The 21478-nt window shown below is 39.0% G+C and overlaps 1 protein-coding gene and 1 long non-coding RNA gene across 2 annotated transcripts in view; both read left to right on the top strand.

Annotated features, from left to right (window-relative positions):
- Positions 1 to 21478, top strand: part of LOC134671501 (uncharacterized) — a 36323-nt gene that overhangs the window by 9738 nt on the left and 5107 nt on the right. Inside the window, exons 2-4 of the mRNA XM_063529367.1 lie at positions 996 to 1080; positions 14037 to 14222; positions 21324 to 21456. Of these exons, the coding sequence (XP_063385437.1) occupies positions 1000 to 1080; positions 14037 to 14222; positions 21324 to 21456 (400 nt within the window). The 5' untranslated portion in view covers positions 996 to 999. The remainder of the gene's footprint in view (positions 1 to 995; positions 1081 to 14036; positions 14223 to 21323; positions 21457 to 21478) is intronic.
- On the top strand, positions 7969 to 8658 carry LOC134671524 (uncharacterized). The gene is made up of 2 exons (XR_010099232.1): positions 7969 to 8001; positions 8156 to 8658. It is a non-coding gene; the product is annotated as an uncharacterized LOC134671524 (long non-coding RNA).

Below are 21478 nucleotides of genomic sequence, written 5' to 3'. Positions count from 1 at the left end.
TAAAGAAAGAGGGCGAAAATTCGTTTATGTATTTGTATACGGAGCGTGTGAGTGACAGATGGGGAATCAGCCGGTGTATTATGGATCGCTATATCCATCTTTATCCACGTGATAACATAACTGTCACTTTTTAACCCCGTGGGATAGAAAGTGACGGACACCGTTTTATCACGCTGTGACGTAGATAAGAACGACCATCATATCGCACTATTGATCCAAGTTGGTCGCGAATAAATGAACTTATTTATTATTTATTTATATCCGTACAGGAAAGCAACTGAAAAAGGAAAAGGTACAGGCACCAAAACCGAATCCGCAAAAAACATTGGCTGTTTCATAGGTACATTTTGGAGGGCCAAAACTCTTCGCAATTTCGCCATTTGTTTCATACGTACAAAAAGTTGCTCTGTGCTGGGCCCCTGGGAACATAACAATTTGGGGCCCTTTTGGAAAGTAAAGAAAGCGAATTAAACTAACATTTATCTACTGTGACCTTCTATTTATTATGGCTATCAAATATATTGTTACTGTATGTCCTTCGGGGCCCCCGAACGATGGAGGCTCTGGGCCCCGTGCCTTGCCTTGTGTGCCCTTATATGGTAAAGACAGTACTGAGTATGACTTACATAGTAGATTTGATTAGATATATGTGACGTTCCACGGCAAAATAGATATATGTATGTGACGTTCCACGGCAAAAGGTACCTTATGGCGGCTGGCGCTTACGTCGCATAGCACCGCAATAATATTGCAGCGGCGTTAATAATAGCGTAAGCGCCAACCGCCATAAGGTACCTTTACCCGTGGGACGTCACATATTTATTTCTTAAAGAAAAAGAGGCAGTATTTTACACAAAAGCATGAAACAAAGGCTTTGACTAAAAGATCGTCAACTTGACATTAACATTAAAAACAGAAAAGTTTGCCTAAAAAAGATGCCTCGTGTGTTTTTTCTTCGACTTTTTTTAATATTAACGGACCCTTTTCCGTTGCAGAATCATGCCTAGCCTGATCTTCGACAAGTGCTGCGGCTGCATCGAGCTGAAGACAGGGTGCCTCATCATCGGCTACCTGGAGCTGGTGAGTTAATAAAATTATTCATCATTATATCAGCCAGAGGCCGTCCACTGCTGGACGTAGGCCCAGGGCCGTCTTATCATTATATCAGCCAGAGTCCGACTCGCACTTGGCCGGTTTTTTTTTACTATTAATCTGCCCGTAACTCGGAAACTAGAAGCGATAAGGTGGGACCTTCTGATTAGTCCCAGACACATTTATACTTCATTACGAATAATTAGTATTAATGCCCATATTACGCAATGGAATGGTGGGCTAGGCAATCTACTACAATACTACTCTTAAATTAGTATGGGAATGGGAATAGGAGCGCCGATGCAAGGTGACCCAATAATATTGTATCTATTCTATAGATATGGCATACCCTAACACAGCGGTCGGCAACCTTTTAGCAACCAAGGGCCACATAGCAGTTAACGAAGTGGACCGGGGGCCGCACTTTGTTAATATTTATGACTTTATCAGACATTGTCATTTGTCAATATTACATACAAAATAGCCAGGGAGGCTCGCGGGCCGCAAGTGAGAGGTTCGCGGGCCGCATGCGGTCCGATTTTCCCGACTTAAGTCCTAAAATCCCGAAAAATTGATATTGTTTCCCGATAATAGCGCCTTTCGATCTGGCAACCCTACTTGCGCGTCATAGTTAAAGGTGGTTAAAGTCCAATTCATAATATTGTAATCAAGTGAGACTCGTAGTGGCGTAGCCAGCATGGGTGGCACCCGGTGCGGAAATTGGGTGTCAGCCCAAAATTCAATCAAAATTGTAAAATATATTTAATAAGAGTAATTGTAATTTATGTTAAATAGCTCAGGATTTACTCCACCACTTTCATTTTACATGATTTTAGTAATTTTTATAGGTGGCACTACTGATGCTCACGGTCGGGTGTCACCCCTAGATGGGTGACACCCGGGGCGGACCGCCCCCGCCGCCCCCCCTAGCTACACCACTGGTAGTGAGACGAGACTAGCATTATCTGTACAATCGTCACAAGTCAACTTTGGAGCTCGTATAATCTATATATAGCTACAATATCATTGTGGTGACCGCGACTCGTCATTCATACTCCGACTAGATTTGAATTTAAAATATGTTATAATTTGATGTACTTACCTAAAGTGCTAACCAAAACAGATGCTATATCAGTACGGTTACCATCAGTTTGTCACTGACATAAACGCCGTCGAGAACGTAATTTACTTTCTATACATCCTGTTTGCACTAATATGCGAGTGCGAGCGAGATGTATAGAAAGTAAATTACGTTTTCGACGGCGTTTATGTCAGTGACAAACTGATGGTAACCGTACTGGCGTGGCTCACTCCGCGATTTCGTCGCTTTGCTACAGGTAGCTAAAACTACATCCGTTCGACCCCAATTTTGGGGTTTGCCATAAGCCGCGCGTGGCGCTGTCGCCACCTAGCGGCCATATCTGTGCTGATCGTGACAGACGCGTTTTGTTAGAGAGTGAGTCTTCTGTACAAAGTACTATTATTTATTCTGTGGCTATATGCTAAATCAATATCGTAATATGTACTTGTGTTGGCGGAAATTAACACTAAAACTGAATTCAAACAAGGATAATACTAGAAAAACAAGATTTAGGAGCTCAATATAGTGATTATTTTACTTATGTTATGTTTGACATTTACTTACATAATTTTAATTATGTACCTACATTGTACACATAACTAGTTTTGTCCTTTATACCTTGGTTATTACCTACTAGGGGTCATCCATTAATTACATCACACGCTTAGGGGGAGGGAGGGGGTCAAGCAAAATGTGACATATTGTGACATGGGGGAGGGGGGAGACACAAACTTTGTGACGTCACTTTAACTTCATCAGTAACCGAAAATTTATTTAATTTATTTTATTCGCTGTACATTTAAATAACAAGTTTTTAAAACGATAATCCTTTTTATTCGTTTAATTTTCTTTCCTAATAAGCAGTTTTGGGTTTTGGGTTATAAAATTACTAATATTTATATCGTCAAAAATATTTAGATAAAATATTAATAATACTTAGGTACTTTAGAGAGAATTTAGAAGATGTATTCTCTTTATAACTTCTTTTTATTTTCATATATTTTATTAGTATATTTTAGTTTTTATATAATATTATAAGTATTCGTTTAATTTTTAAGTAGTTATATTTTAATTTTAGTTTAGTTTTTAAATCTTTAATTTATAGTTAGTTTTAATGATATTGTAAAGTATTAGTTTTTAATCTGCAATAAATTGGTACTTACTTAAAATACGCAGCCATGCGGTAGAATGAGACAGCAATATCACTTGCTCCCTCTAACGCATAAATGCGTCCCTTGGAGTGGCCGGCGTTGGCCCATCATGTAAAGGAGCCGTAAAACCAACCTAAAACTACATTATTTCGTCCCCTAGGCAAGCTTTTGTGGCCACCCTACCATAGTTTGGTAGTTAAAGCCACTTTATTCTTAGAACCCTAAAGCTATTTTGGAGACAATAAACCGAGCGTTGCGTGACCGCCCCACCCAAAAGTTCACAAATGGCGTCTCGCCTTTAAAGGATGATTCACGTTAGACCGGCCCGTGTCCGGGCCGGGGCTTCCGGTGCTTACTTTTCTATGACATGACAGGTGATCACGTGATGCTTTTCATGGAAAACGATGCGCCGGAAGCTCCGGCCCGGACACGGCCCGGTCTAACGTGGGTCATCCTTTATGCTTCTAGACACAGTCTTATCGTTTTCTTTATTTTGGTTTACTGACCTACGTAATTAACCTTATCAGTGTTGGCTTCAAAGTTCACGGCTAAATGTAGGTAAATAACTAAATGATAATGATTTTCAGATTTGTATGTATAGACAGCCTAAATAATAGTAGGTACTAGGTACAGAAGACTCACTCTCTAACAAAACGCGTCTGTTACGATCAGCACAGATATGGCCGCTAGGTGGCGACAGTGCCACGCGCGGCTTATGGCAAACCCCAAAATTGGGGTCGAACGGATGTACTTTTAGCTACCTGTAGCAAAGCGACGAAATCGCGGAGTGAGCCACGCCTGCCGATAGTTCGTTTTTATTTTAGCATTAGAAAAAGGCTAGGTACGCGATCTTTAAAAATCAGTAATTATTGCTTATGAAAGCAAAAGAATGTGAATAATAGCATGTGATTCATAATTGTATATTTGCCGTGACTTATTTTTCAAAAGTGTTTTTCAATAAATAGACACGTCACGATTGTTTACCTTTTGTCTAATGCTAAAAAAACGAACTATAGGAACGTATATTATTATGGGCCAGGATTCGGCACCATAAATTAGGGCAGGGCGGACTGCCGATTTATGCAGCAACGCGCATGTAACACCTCTGGAGTTGCAAGCGTCCATAGGCTACGGAGATTGCTTATGTAACACGGGTGTTTTGAAAGGGGGTAAAATAAATGAATGGAAAGCTCCGGCTTGTCAAAAATAAAAACAGCCATGTTAACAAAATAAAATTAAATAAAATAAACTAAATGGAAACCTTGCTGCAGGAAAGCTAGGAGGAGAAACAATTAAACAAATTTAAATCTAACAAACTTTATTAACCTAAAGTTATAGTGTAAAAGCTCAGTGGTATAGCTGGGTCGCTTCACAGGTTCATGTCATAAGGTTTACACCAATTAATTAATTACTAAAGACTAAATTTCGAAATACCTAAGTTTTATGCACCAGAACTTTCAAAACTTTAAATTAAAATAACTATTGCTCTAAATCACATTTTAAATTTGTAGCCGAGCGCAGACGCAATTTAAAAATTAAAGATGCATCGGACCGACCTCAAAAACTGCTACCGGACCTGGAGCGGCGGGGAGTGACCTCGCCTATCCCCGGGAAGCTGACTGCTAACCTGGTTGGAGCCGGCCAGTGCAGATGACGTGGGACAGATCCCACAGCATCATTTTAAAACTTCAAATTCGAAACATCTTGAAACTTCTATAAACATCAAAAGCTTCTAGAAACATCTAGAAACATCCCGGCTCCTGCAAAGCGAGAAAAGGATATATTAGCCGATGCCCTTTATGGCCGCTAGAGAAAAAATGAAACAATTGGAAATTTAGCTCACCGCACTGGAAGCTGTTAGGACTTCTGGCGGAGCGCTCCCTTCCCTCGAGCAGGAGTCAACTCTGTAAAGAACCAAAACTTGGTTAAGAACAAACCCACAATGTTTCGCGCCATTTTGGAATTGATCACAACTAAATTCCATTTATACTTACTCAGTGGAACACACCGAAGGACTCGAACTGCTTCCACCATTTTGACCACCATGTGGAATGTGTGGTCTTATCACAAAATAGGGCTCATGCGAGCGTGCGTCCCCGGAGGGGTCCACACATCAAAAGTGCATGTCACCTCAGAATGATCTCCTCATATGTTGAGAACAAAAGGCAAAAAACAAAAGTAGGGTGCCAATCCCTGAAGACACAAATCCTTCGAAAATTCTGAACTGATTTATCAAGGAACTCTTTCTTGAGCCTAAAAAATATATTTTATCATTAAATCTAATAATGTTTCATTCCAGAGTCTCTTTGTCAGTCTGTAATTTCTATGTTTTGTTTTACATCAATATTATTTTTTATCTAAAAAAGTCATACCTAAACCATACAAAGTTTTCCTGGAGTGACAACATAAATATCTCAAGTTTTAATTATTTTTACTCATATGACAACCCCGACAACAGATAAGCATCAAACGGTGCATCTGAATGCAACAGATTATGCAAAGAAGTGCAATCAATCGAGTTAGTTTGGGATATTGTTAAAAACGTTGAAAGAAGAAAAAGAATTCAACCCAAAAATATTAATTAAAAATCCAAGAAAATGTCTACGTTACAATACCCCCCTCCCCGATTTTAAGGTTCAACGTAGGTGAACCGCTCGCTGTCCTCAGCGACTTTCATCCTAAAACAAAATTTAAAACAAAGTGAAGGCAAGAAAACTAACCTATTCAAACTGATCTAGAAAACCTAGAATCTAAACAAAAAGTCTGACGCAACTTCGAGATTCAAAACATACCAAAAATGCTCTAACTAACCCCCAAAAAATCTAAAAGTGAAATCATACTAACGTTAAACAATTTAAAAAAACTGCTGTACTGACCGAACAAAAAAAATCTAAATAATAATCTCGAACCCACGTCAGTACCACGGAAGGTGAAAAAAAACTATGCGGCCAACTGCGCTGCACATAGAAAAAAAACCTCAGTCTATCCTTCCAACCCGTAAACAAACCGTTGGCCTTCTCAGTACAACGCGATAAAAGCTTGTTGTGCTGGGAAAGCCAAAAACCAACCGCCAGGACCGATGTTCAGCATACCTAAAAAAAACTCAGCTAGACCGGGCGAAAATTAGACCTATAGTCCACCAACTATAAGCCTTCAACGAAAACCTTTGTTGTAACCCTACCGGTTGAGGACACTAAGGCCTGTCCCAACCCTTCAGGTAGACAACAATCATCAAATCAAACCTAAAAAATCCAAAACGGCCCTTTGAGTTGATGAGGTACACCTGTCCCCCAACTCTCCGGAATCAAAACCAAACTAAACAAAAATATATACCTAAACAAAACGAGGTACCTATATAACATAGCAGGTGAGTGGTTTGTCGTCCTTGGCGGCACGACGACTGGTACAAGACGAGGGGTCGTGCGTCCAAGGATAACTCCCCTAAACTCTAAAACCATACTAAACTGAAAAAACTACAACCATTTGACTGAGTTGCATTGCGGTAGCAGGCATGAAAAAGGTGGCGGAGACACCGAGTGCCGTTCCAATGCCTTCAAAAATGGCTCATTGGATCGTCAACACGATAAACAAAAGGTACCAAACCAAAAGGGGTACCGCGGTCGATATGTCCAAAAAAGCAAGAACCCAATTTAAAACAGCCCCTCAAAAATGGTAACTGCTGGGTATGAACCCCATACCGACCAAATGCGTAGCCACAAATACGCAAAATTGCACAAAACCGTGCTCGAGTGTGGTAAGCACTCGAAACCTACTACCGAAATACAAACCCTTGGCTATGTTAAGGATTCGCTCTGACCTTAAAAAGTGAGCAAGTTGTTTCGCCCCATCTATACATCACGCACTTCACCATACCGTTCATATCTCATCTTTCGCCCCTACCATACTTCACGCATTACAAATCCTGTTCTTCCATCTCCGCAACAAAATTAGTAGTGAATACAGTCAGTGCTGTTCACCACGTACCGTGCATAAAGTCGTGATTGGATATTTTACCTTAATACCCAACACTCCATAAGTACGAGACAACTGTGAAACAAAACGTTCTTGTGTAGGCGAGGCCTTGGAAAATACCACCTTCTTGAAAACCTACCAAAACTTGTGTCAAAATCCTAAACATGCCAGCCTTATTCGAAATTTCCGCCAATTCTCAAACCGAGATTACAAATTGTATTCTTGGCGATATAAGGTCTAAATAAAAAAAACTACTTCCAAACAATTTATCTCATTAAATTTGAGTGTTAAATCCAAATTTCGTAACATTCTAAACCATAAAACTATATTGTATTTAACTAAATAAATATCAATATTTAAACAAATTACAAAATGTATTTCCAAAAACGAGCGTTTTTATAAACGCTGAACTCTTTACGAATTAAAGAAAACACTACTAAAGTTTACGCGTTTCCGAACGCACCCTTACTCTGTGTCAAAAAAAAAACAATTTCATGACTTAACCTTACTTTGCACTTTAAACTACAAAGAACAAAACTTTGGTTGCAAATACCATTTTAATTTGGAAAATTACCATCTAATATGAAACACAATTCTTACGTTGTGTGAAGTACCGTTAAAAACTCGAATTACGGTAAATATTAAATACGCTAAATCAGCGATTCAAAACTACACAGAGTTAACCGAAAACTACCAAAAATACAGGTAAAACATTAAATCATGAGATCAGGAATCATCTTTTTCATACGATTATCCCTCTCATTTCAAATTAAACGCTAAATTTCATTTCAAAGTCAAATGAAATAAACTAACCAAAAATTTGTATTTCAAACCCAAAATTGAAGTGAACTTGTTACAGATTACATCAAAACCGTGCTGAATTTGGATATTACCACTACAAAAACGAAAAGCATCCAGTGATTTCTACAACTGGACAGCCGGATCACAGGAATTTCTAATTTTGAAAATGAAATCATGTCTATTGTTCTGGAACTATAAGCGCTAACACGCCGAAGAAGAATATCTTCCTTTAAGAAGTTAAATGATCATGAAACACCACAAGCATCTCGCCGGACACTACTGCCAGACCAGACTTCCATACTAAACTGTTTAACCTGCGGCTATGCGGAGAGTTCTGAAAAATAAAATGCCGACACTGCTTCCACAGCTCCTTGGACCTAGGAAGAGCTCCTTATTTGCTTTGACCTTCCTAAATAAATTCATTTATCAATGAGCTGTGAAATTGAGTGTTGCGTTTCAACTTTATTAAACTAAATATGCTACTGCATTGAAATTTCTGGTGCTTCATGTTTACAAAAACTGTGCTGTGTAAGAAAATGAAATTAAATTATGTTAATATAACTATTGTTTTCCTTAACAATACTTGGTATGTGGTTAAATTACTATGCCTTCAGACTTAACTGTTAAACATAAAAACAAATTACAAAACTCACTATAAAATATTCATGAAAGTGCAGTTCCATCAAATCTATAAAAATCACAAAACGACATTCTACTAAAATTCACACATTTTTTTCCTAGAATATGAAATTTCGGACTAAATATAAGTTCTACAAGTGATCCCAAGTGGCAAAATTGTGTACTCTTACGTTACAAAATACAAAATTCTTATTTTTTTATTTAAATTAAATATTAAATGTGAAAGCAAATGAAAACTAGTGTCAAAACTTCAAAATAGTATCCAAATTTACTAAAAATGCAACACGTGTTATTGACATCTGTCAAGTCAGCAAAATTTCATAACCTCTAAATGTATCATACAAAATTCTATGATTTTCAAAAAAAAATTCCATGCAAATGTGCAGAAAACATCATAAATGTGAGCAAATGCCCAAATTATGGTATGCAATACCCAAAAAATCTTTGAAATGTAACAAAATACTCTACAAAAGGTGAGTGAAACAAAATTATTTTCTGGTGCATAAAAATAAGTCTAGACTTTTCCTGCAGCAAGTAATTATTTAGAAACCTGAAAAATTCTTGGGCGCCATTGTAACACGGGTGTTTTGAAAGGGGGTAAAATAAATGAATGGAAAGCTCCGGCTTGTCAAAAATAAAAACAGCCATGTTAACAAAATAAAATTAAATAAAATAAACTAAATGGAAACCTTGCTGCAGGAAAGCTAGGAGGAGAAACAATTAAACAAATTTAAATCTAACAAACTTTATTAACCTAAAGTTATAGTGTAAAAGCTCAGTGGTATAGCTGGGTCGCTTCACAGGTTCATGTCATAAGGTTTACACCAATTAATTAATTACTAAAGACTAAATTTCGAAATACCTAAGTTTTATGCACCAGAACTTTCAAAACTTTAAATTAAAATAACTATTGCTCTAAATCACATTTTAAATTTGTAGCCGAGCGCAGACGCAATTTAAAAATTAAAGATGCATCGGACCGACCTCAAAAACTGCTACCGGACCTGGAGCGGCGGGGAGTGACCTCGCCTATCCCCGGGAAGCTGACTGCTAACCTGGTTGGAGCCGGCCAGTGCAGATGACGTGGGACAGATCCCACAGCATCATTTTAAAACTTCAAATTCGAAACATCTTGAAACTTCTATAAACATCAAAAGCTTCTAGAAACATCTAGAAACATCCCGGCTCCTGCAAAGCGAGAAAAGGATATATTAGCCGATGCCCTTTATGGCCGCTAGAGAAAAAATGAAACAATTGGAAATTTAGCTCACCGCACTGGAAGCTGTTAGGACTTCTGGCGGAGCGCTCCCTTCCCTCGAGCAGGAGTCAACTCTGTAAAGAACCAAAACTTGGTTAAGAACAAACCCACAATGTTTCGCGCCATTTTGGAATTGATCACAACTAAATTCCATTTATACTTACTCAGTGGAACACACCGAAGGACTCGAACTGCTTCCACCATTTTGACCACCATGTGGAATGTGTGGTCTTATCACAAAATAGGGCTCATGCGAGCGTGCGTCCCCGGAGGGGTCCACACATCAAAAGTGCATGTCACCTCAGAATGATCTCCTCATATGTTGAGAACAAAAGGCAAAAAACAAAAGTAGGGTGCCAATCCCTGAAGACACAAATCCTTCGAAAATTCTGAACTGATTTATCAAGGAACTCTTTCTTGAGCCTAAAAAATATATTTTATCATTAAATCTAATAATGTTTCATTCCAGAGTCTCTTTGTCAGTCTGTAATTTCTATGTTTTGTTTTACATCAATATTATTTTTTATCTAAAAAAGTCATACCTAAACCATACAAAGTTTTCCTGGAGTGACAACATAAATATCTCAAGTTTTAATTATTTTTACTCATATGACAACCCCGACAACAGATAAGCATCAAACGGTGCATCTGAATGCAACAGATTATGCAAAGAAGTGCAATCAATCGAGTTAGTTTGGGATATTGTTAAAAACGTTGAAAGAAGAAAAAGAATTCAACCCAAAAATATTAATTAAAAATCCAAGAAAATGTCTACGTTACACTTACAATCAGCTTGCTATGCTTGTTTGCGACCGACGTAACCTAGTATAAAAAACTTCAAATTGAAGTAGGTTAATAAAAGATCTTTATTTTCCCTAATGGCTCCTTTACACGATGGGCCAGCGCCGGCCACTCCAAGGGACGCATTTATGCGTTAGAGGGAGCAAGTGATATTGCTATCTCATTCTACCGCATGGCTGTGTCCCTTGGAGTGGCGGGCGTTGGCCCATCGTGTAGAGGAGCCATTAAATGACGTTAGCCACATTACACGTCAATATTTACTTAACTATTAAATACAGTAATGTTATACATTTTGCGTTTGCGTCAAATCCGGTAGTTCTGATTTTTTGCAGACTTGTTCATGATGTTGGGCCAATGAATAATCTAAGTTTGAGACCTCGAGCACCGAACGCAAACTTGTCAATAATAAAAAAAACACAAAAGTTTCCATTTTCTTTTATGGCTCCTCTACACGATGGGCCAACGTCGGCCAAGGGACGCATTTATGCGTTAGAGGGAGCAAGTGATATTGCTATCTCATTCTACCGCATAGCTGCGTCCCTTGGATTGGCCGACGTTGGCGCATCGTGTAGAGAGCCATTATTAATTGGGCCAACATCATAAATAAGTCTGCAAAAAATCAGAACTACCGGATTTGATGCAAAAGAGCCACATTACAATATTCGACTAAGTAACTGGATTATAAAGTAGGTAGCCCATTTTTAGGGTTCCGTACCCAAAGGGTAAAACGGGACCCTATTACTAAAACTTCGCTGTCCGTCCGTCCGTCCGTCCGTCCGTCTGTCTGTCTGTCACCAGGCTGTATCTCACGAACCGTGATAGCTAGACAGTTGAAATTTTCACAGATGATGTATTTCTGTTGCCGCTATAACAACAAATACTAAAAACAGAATAAAATAAAGATTTAAATGGGGCTCCCATACAGCAAACGTGATTTTTGACCAAAGTTAAGCAACGTCGGGCGTGGTCAGTACTTGGATGGGTGACCGTTTTTTTTGCATTTTTTTCCGTTTTTTTTTTTCATTATGGTACGGAACCCTTCGTGCGCGAGTCCGACTCGCACTTGCCCGGTTTTTTTTCATCATGTATAGTGGTCATGGTCATACTTTGGTCTAATGATCCCCAAAGTCTAATAATAAGTGGAATATGAGCAGATGGCACGTTATTTGGTTTTGGTGACCTTGAGATTACGTCGTTGAGCAAAATGCGAAGCGTCCAAACTATCTCAATTGCCTAGATTACGTAATTTTCGCTTGATACATACGACTTTAGCAAATGACTCTTAATTGAATGACTATTCTAGTTTTTTTAGGTCACTGCCTAAATTACTAGAACTTCATAGCAGCAATAGTACCAAGCTAAATGTGGCTTTCTAACAGAAAAGGTACCGTATGGCGGTCAGTGTTTACGCTGTTATTAACGACGGACCAATACTAATGAGAGAAATATAATACCAGTACAAATAACGGGGCAGCCCTACTGCAGCCCTTACCCTAACATACTACTACCAACCATCTCTCTTCATAATATATGTTTTTTTCTCTTGTTACAGTTTAAATAAACTTATTGTTACTAAAAAATACTAAACTGCCTAATACTAGTGAGATGTTACGTGACGTAAGCGCCGACCGCCACAGATTTATCCTTAGGAACCTCGAAGTCGATTTAAAACATGAGAATATCTGAATTCAAAGATATTTCCGGCCAAGAGAGAAATACAACGGTAAAATTTCTAAAAATATAAATGATTGGCCGGTGCAGTCGAGATATGTATTTTATCGGAGCGGCCGAGGTGATCAAAAATAAATTAAAACCAAAATATTACTTTGCTATTCCGCGTAAAACACTGTTACGCGCACTATTAGCGCTATTACGCGGAATAGCAAAGTAATATTTCGGTTTTAATTAATATGGATTTCCGCAAAGTAACGCCTGATTCTATTCACTGTTCAAAAATATCTGTACAAGTAGGTACTCTAGCACCATGACAATAGAGGCGTGTTCAGATATTTGTGACCATCTTGGCCGCTCCGGTATATCTGATGGCGAATGTACATAGCAAAGAGGGCATATGCTTCAATGGCGCCTGAAAGGTAAATAAACAAACTGTACTATCAAAACACACCGAGCGTATACGAATTTTACACATAAGCAACCATTAGACGGTATTCACACTGCGCACGTTGCTCCGGTGTGCGAGCGGGACATCGCTATATGCTTGCGTAGTGCTGTCTCGCTCACATCAGTGTAATACCCGCTCTTAAGGCCTGTGCACACCGACTTGCGTGTGCGTGACGTACACGTGCGGGTGAAGCCGCACACACGTCACGCAAGCGGTGTGCCGTCTCTCACGAGGATCTGTTTACTACAACGCCGCACGCGCACGTCACGCACACGCAGCCGGTGTGCACAGGCCCTTAAGCCGCGCCCGACGGCGTCTGGCTACACAGTCACCTTTTCTGTCATCGCCCTCCATTAGAAGGCTGGCGTTCGTCCAAATTTCGAATCGATGCTGGGTTACCGATCTTCGCGATTGAATTCAGACTATTCTTCGTAACCAGAGTAATCGCAAATCTAATAATGACCGGCTGTAATATTATTTATATAAATTTTGATCTTTAGACTCCACGTAAGCTAACTCTGCACCGACTTCGGCAAAGCAAAGTGCCACAGAAAGTCATGTTTTCATAGAAATTATACCGATGATGACAGTACAGTTGTAGTGCATAATTGGTTGCCATCGTATTTTTTCACTTGTCTATTTCAGTACAATAAGTACTGAGGTTGACTGAAGTAGCATGACAAATACAAACGTTTCCGAGAAAATACGATGGCAAACCATTATGCACTACATCTGTACATCTACACATTTGAGCGCGTAGGGCTGATTTATGGCTCCTCTACACGATGGCCCAGCGCCGACCACTCCAAGGGACGCATTTATGCGTTAGAGGGAGCAAGTGATATTGCTATCTCATTCTACCGCATGGTTGCGTCCATTGGAGTGGCCGGCGCTGGGCCATCGTGTAGAGGAGCCATTAGACGGCGCGCGAACTCACAGGCGATTTTAATTACATTGCGGACTGTTGGTTACGTCCAATTCATCCGACCGACCAAGACCCGCAATGTAATAAAACTCGCATGCGAGTACTCGCATCGTGTAAATCAGCCCTATACCTAAAGCTCTCTATGAAGATATAATATATAAGTGTACTAAATATGGAATGTTCGCTTGTTCCAGGTGGGCGAGATAATCCTCAGTCTCCTAATCCTGGTATCCCTACTGGCCGGGGGCGTGGCCATCAGCTCCGACAAGGAGGACGTCAAAGAAGTGGGAGTGGGGCTCATCGTGATATCGGTCATCCTGCTGCTGGCTCTGGCGCTGCTGCTCGCCTTCACCATCACGCTGCTCGTCGGTCTACACAAGGTAAGGCTTGTTGCGTTTAAATGCGCCATTCGCGAACTATTCGCGAAACGCGCGAAATTCGCGCGAACAGTTAAAAACCTGTATTGTGCATAAGGTTACGCCTGTTGTGTTCAAATGCGCCATTCGCGAACTATTCGCGAAACGCGCGAAATTCAGACGAATAATCCTTGTTTTTATACATGCCCTACTAAAATTATAGTTCTACGACTTTATCGTCCAAACGATCTGTCATGTTAGTGTATACCCCCGGAACACCATAGATTCGATGGTGCAAGTCGGGATGCAGGCAGACCGAAAAGGAGATGACAGGGATGCATTTTACCCGGAATGTGCGAAAATACCAACGAAAGGGTCGACTGGAAGAAACGAGGGGAGGCCTTTTCCCAGCAGTAGGGCACAAAATTAGGCTAGTAAAAAATACTACAAGATCATACAAAGTGTATAAAGTACGAGTATGTACCTCGACGCAAAAGTTAATTATGCAAAAATCCAACCGTGACCGGCTTACAAATACATAGTATTATTCCAAAACGCCACTGTTCACGAGACATGAATACTGAAATCACCAAATGTCCAAGGTCTTCATAAATTTTTGCACACAAATAAAGGTAAAAAATAAAGAATCTGAACTAAAGTATTGAAGTCATATAAACTATATAAAGTAGACGTCCCGCGTCCGAGTGCTCGTCAGTCGTCACTGGCCCAGTACTTAACAAGGAAGGGTACCCAACTGTCCGACTCCGATTTGATTTATTTTGATATATGTTATAGAGTAGTCTAAAATAACGGACACGTATTTTTTTTAGCTGCCCAATGCCCAAATAATATATTTATTTATTATATATATATTTTTTTATATAAAAAAATGAGTTTGTGGTGAAATGACAAAACACGTCCCCATTCTTTATTCATGTTCTCCAACATATAACGAAACCATGCAGTAATTAATTATCAATTTTTTTGAAAAAAGTTCTTCTCAGAAATTAGGTTTGGTCAATTTTCAGTACTTTGAAGGCCATTTTCTCCTAACAGGTTGAGTTTGGGCAGCTAAAAAAAATACGTGTCCGTTATTTTAGACTACTCTATAACCTATAACATATATCAAAATAAATCAAATCGGAGTCGGACAGTTGGGTACCCTTCCTTGTAAGTCACCTACAAGTAAGTCACCTCCAAACTTAAGTCATTATAGAGGTGAGAGGTGCCCAATAGTGAGCGTGTCATCTATTGTGTATAAAATCATCCATAATACGCGTGCTAAAACGTGCTGGATGGTGCAAATGGCCCTAAGCGCCACTTATGGCTCCTCTACACGATGGGCCAACGCCGGCCACTACAAGGGACGCATTTATGCGTTAAAGGGAGCAATTGATATTGCTATCTCATTTTACCGCATGGCTGCGTCCCTTGGAGTGGCCGGCGTTGGCCCATCGTGTAGAGGAGCCATAAACTAAACTAGGATGGTGCAAGTGGCACTAAATTTAGTTGTGTGTTTGTGGATTGAAACCATAAACATACAACACACGTTTATATGTGACCACACAATTATCTTAATTGTCGTAGACTCGATTATATCTGCGGCGGTGAGCCGCGACGTATTGTGTTCATAATGACGTCACACATGATGTCCTATCTCTATCAAGGGCATAAGGTTACAGTATATTAGTAAAATTATTTTTTTGGAAAATCATGATAAATTGTAATATGTTTATTGGTAATCTAAATAACTCACATTAGCAACACCTACAACTTATAGCTTATAGCAGCTATTTTGTATATGTTCGTAATATTGACAAATGACAATGTCTGATAAAATCATAAATATTTATTTTATTTTTTTATTTATTTATTTGAAAAACGCTCGACATTTTTTGTTGACAACCAAAGAGTGTCATCAGGAGCTTACGTTTATAGTGACACATAGTAACATTGTAAATGTGAAATTATTATTCATTGATGCCGCCCGCATTATCCTCTACACGATGGGCCAACGCCGGCCACTCTAAGGGACGCAGCCATGCGGTACAATGAGATAGCAATATCACTTGCTCCCTCTAACGCATAAATGCGTCCCTTGGAGTGGCCGGCGTTAGCCCGTCGTGTAGAGGAGCCATTACCCGCATAACTGCTGTTGGTAATTCCCCCGCTGATAAAACGCACAGTACCGAACCAGTTTTGTATAGGAAGGTTTGCTTTAAGCGACTTATTTCCTACTGATGTTTACTTCACGTTCACATAATATTGGAAGTTGTAAGTTGTAATCGCTACATATTATAAATGTGATAGTAACTCTATTTGTATGTCCGTCTATTTTTCTGTTGCCTTTTTACGCTGAAATTATGAACTGATTTAGATAAAATTTGGTATGCAGAACGGGGAAGCAAAGAGAGTAGTTTAAATCGATCATCATCATCAACCCACGCAATGAAATCGCAGGCAAAACTAGTTTTAAATAAAACATAACATTTATAAGTTTCATAACCATTATTTTTTTTTTTTTTAAATTATGAAATACTAAACTTAGAACTGGTTTTTCATTGATGCTGCCCCTTACCTTTGGTAAATCCCTATTGAGAAAACGTACCAACAGTTCTTAAAGAAATTTCCATATTATTTTTTCCACTGACGTATACTAATACGTAAAACATTTACATACTTACATATTTACATAATATTAAAAAAATGTTGTTAATTCTCAATATAACCATAGAGAAAAAAATACATTGCAAATACACTCCACACATCAGTTTTAGTACCAAAGCGACATTTATAAAAACAACAGCTAATACTTCGGTCAAACATTACATTACGTAACATAATTACTCGTATCTTAAAATAACTAGACTGTTATGTCTGCTATTTACACTTTGTCAGATAGTATGTCAAAGACTGCAACTCAATAAACATACTTTAAAGGTTATAAAGACACAAAAGTCAAAAGCATTTAAAATATATTTAGTTTTAAAATATATTTTTATAATATGTATGCTAGTTTTAAGGTATTTATGTATGGGCCACTAGTTGCCTGAAATAAAGATTTCATTCATTCATTCATTCATTCATTCATTTATTTGTCCAACATAGGGGCTATTCATAAATTACGTCATTTCAAATTAGGGGAGGGGGTCTGGACGTCGGATGACGGTAGCATGAAGTAGGAGGAAATGGGGTCATTTGAAGCATGATTTTTGGATGATTATAGGGGGGGGGGGTCAAAAATCGACAAAAATCGATGACGTAATTTATGGACAGCCCGATAGTATGTACAGGGTGTTTGGTACTTGGTTTGCCAACTTAAAACGGCAGAAAGCTTGAGTCATTTGCTATCTTCTCGTGCCAACCTATCTGCCGTTTCTATTTGGCAAACGATGTACCATACACCCTGTATACATAAGTACAGGTCCCATATACATCATCATTGCACCATAAGGCGTACAATTTTCATTCATGGACTGTGACTACATACTGTGCACAGTTACAATTAATTATCAAAATCATCTAACAAAAATTCACTTACACTATAATATGCTTTGTCAACTAAAAATTTAAATAACTAATACACGTGTCAACAACCATTTTTCGTGTCCCACGTGGTTGATATCCGAGCATTGCAAACACTGTAGCAAAATACGTGATACTAGTAAAAAAATAAGTTATTTATCAACCTACTTAAAATAATCTACTTCTTAGTACAGTAATCTTAATAAGGATTGTATTGTGGGTAGGTACTATACATATTTCGAACCCAGTCGGTATCTTCACTAGTGGGTATCATCACTTAGTAGGTATCTTCACTTCACAAAACTGGTGGGGGTCACATTGAGAGACCGTAAAACGAATGAGTGGCTGAGACCGCAGAGCAAGGTCACGGATGTTATAAAACGCGTAGCAAATTTGAAGTGGGAATGGGCTGGTCATATAGCACGAAAGACCGATTCGGGGAGTAAACGACTACTCGAGTGGCGACCATGGGGGGAAGAGCGTACTCAAAGTAGACCAAGATGCGTTGGGACGACGACATCAAAAGGACTGCGGGGAAGAAGTGGCTCCAGGTTGCACAGGACCGTGACGAATGGCGTAAAATGAAGGAGGCCTACACCCGAAGGGTAGAGAAAGGCTAAAGAGAGAGAGGTATCTTCAGCTACGTAGGCATGGTACCTCCAAAAGAGAATAGGACGTTAAAAAATATTTTATAAATTATAGTTTGGCAAGCCATTTCCGTCAGTAGAATAAGGTAACAATTTAAAAAAATGCAGGCTCGAAAACATTGTCCTCCCATAGCAAACTTGCATTTCGCGTCTTGTTCTACTGAAAAAGTGGGTTTGTTATGGCTCCTCTACACGATGGGCCAGCGTCGGCCACTCCAAGGGACACAGCCATGCGGTAGAATGAGATAGCAATATCACTTGTTCCTTTTAACGCATAAATGCGTCCCTTGGAGAGGCCGGCGTTGGCCCATTTACTACCCCACTACGCTTTTAGTACACTAAAAGTAACATTTGAAAAAGCATTCAATTGTTTACCTGTATTAGGTATAGAAACATTCAAGATATAACTGGTTTCAAATAAATCAATATAAAACAGAATAGTAATATAGGTAACTAAATATAACTCCGTTTTGTACATAACTGGTTTCCCAATGTCAAGGTTTTGTTATGCGCGGTGGCGTATAATGCAGATGTTAATACATACCTACATATAACATACATATTTATAACACATTTTGTACCAACTTTTTTAGAAATTCTTAACTGTTAAGGGGTAAGAATACTACGTACTCGTCCATACAAAAAGAGAAATTATAATAGCGGCAACAGAAATATGTACATAATCTGTGAAAATTTCAACTGTCTGTTCAAGGTTGTCTGGAAGTGAAAGACCGCCTGTTGCTACCATTATTTACACTGTAAATCTGTTATTGTATTTTCTTTGTGGTGCAATAAAGTGTATTTACTTACTTACTTACTGTCTAACCCTCACGGTTCATGTGATACAGCCTGGTGACAGACAGACAGACGGACAACGGAGTCTTAGTAATAGGGTGAAATCACATCTATCAACATCGAGCCGCCTTTTATATATATGAGAAATTGCTCGTTAGTATGAAGATGCGTACGCATGATTTCAGCTTTCCGTCGCGTACCGTAAAATGGGGTGAGTTGGGTGAAATTTGACTTTCAAACCTCGATAAAATTTTATTTTTATATGTGAAAACTGAATGGTGTAGTGGTTCGGACGTTTGTATTTTATTTTGGGTAGTTCCATTTCATAACTTTGACGATAAAGAGGAAAACCCACCTCACCCCGTAGTGCCTCGTATTTGGGGTGAGAGGGTTTTTCATACAAAGGTGATTTTGGAAGATTGTTGGATCGTTTTTGTTTTTATTATGCGTATTACTATAGCCCCATTTTAAATTGGAATACATTATTTTTGTAGCTGTAGCCTTAAAATCCCTTCACAACCTCTCAAACCTTCTTCCCCAATCATAACCCAACTCTCCCCGTGAAACCTACTCACCCCGTTTTACGGTACGCATCTTCATACATCCTGAATTCCTGATAGATGTGATTCCGCCCTATGGGTGGACCATAGGGTCCCGTTTTTAACCCTTCGGGTTCGGAAGCCTAAAAAGTACCTATTAGGATCGAAAATCTATTCTTCCCTCTCTTAATGATAACATAAACGTGTAACGCAAACGAAACGTCTCGGTGCTTTACGCTGTTGACTTTATTATCAATTGTTTGTTCAGTTGGCTTGCGAAAGCGTTCCATGGCTACTTTATTAAACCACAATCACATCAGATTTATGTTCAAAATTATATCGGAAAATATCTCATATGTAACCATTGTAACAATTGTAATCGCCATGGGTCTTGCAATCTCAAACACGTGTTAGTTCTCGATATCTCCATCTAGCCCTGCAAACAACACATTTTTATCGTAGCGGTTCGCCCGTAGCCAATCTCAGCGTTTTCCACCTTTGTAGAGGAAAGCGACTACAAACAGAGAACCCGCTGGACGAGTTCCCGGCACCCAATGTGTTAAATAATGTAAATTAGTCACATGAGTAAAATTTTCATAGCATCTGTCATACGAATACTTAAATTATTTATTTTCGCTTGGCGTTTGTCGATGTACTATCCCGAATATCCCGATCCGCGTTTGTTACGCCATTTAGAGTCCTAGCTACATTGGTTGACCCATACTTACGCTATGAGATGTCCAATTTAGCTAGAACCCTAAATAGTGTAACTGTCGGCGGCCGATCGTAAGATCAGGCATATCGTGAAATTCCTAAGGCATATCGTGAAACGTGAAAATTTTGACTCGTTCCCTGAGTCGACGGGCTCCTATTTCTGGGCAGTTTGCCCTTCGGGCATCTGAAGCAACCTAACGAACCTATCCTACCTATATATTGGTTTAATGTGACTATCGTCAAAACATTGCGCAGGAACATTACGATCTGCCTGATCTTACGATCGGCCGCCGACATAACAATCACGGAGCGTAACTGTACGATGTCATCTGTCATCTATTGATATCTGTTAAAAGTTTAAATTTTAACAAATATTGTATGAGTATGACATGCACTAAGGAGAAGGCATAACATTGAGAGTCCTAACCTAACCAGTTCGTCTAGTCAAGGTCAAACGTCTTTGTTTTCCGATAATAGCATATTGTAATTTGAATTGAATTAATTTCTTTATATACCTGTCCATATAAGTATTAAAACAATGGTTTCATTAAATATTTGAATTGCATTGATTGCATTTATGTATTAGCCAGAATTCTCGCATTATTTTTTAACAAGCAAGTTAAAATTTGAGATTTTTTATTTAGGTTGGTCATTAAAGTACATATTTAAACTAAAATAGATGTCACATAGTTAAGAAACAGTCGCCAAGCTTTCCAATGGCTGAGCCACGAAAGCTGAAAACATCGGTTCGAATCCGGCCTCGGCTAGAGAGCTTGATCAGTTTTTCTGTAGTACCTACATGACATTTATTTCAGTTCCTTTATTTACCTAATTACCTACTTTAGCGTGACAACGTAAAACAAATTAAAATCTTATCTAAAAAAATCTTTTTTTTTTGTTTTCAGAACAAGCGTGGCCACGTGAAGGCGTACCTAATCTACTCGGCTATCTTCTTCGTCATTGCCGTGGTCATGTTCTTCTCCGGCCTCAGCCAGGGCCCGCCCATCTCCAACATCATCTCTAACATCATTGGCTTGTGTGAGTATTTCATTATCTACCC

Source organism: Cydia fagiglandana, chromosome 15, assembly GCF_963556715.1.
Source record: "Cydia fagiglandana chromosome 15, ilCydFagi1.1, whole genome shotgun sequence".
NCBI lineage: Eukaryota > Metazoa > Arthropoda > Insecta > Lepidoptera > Tortricidae > Cydia > Cydia fagiglandana.
The sequence above is the reverse complement of the archived record's forward strand: the minus strand, read 5'-3'. Positions and strand labels throughout refer to the sequence as shown.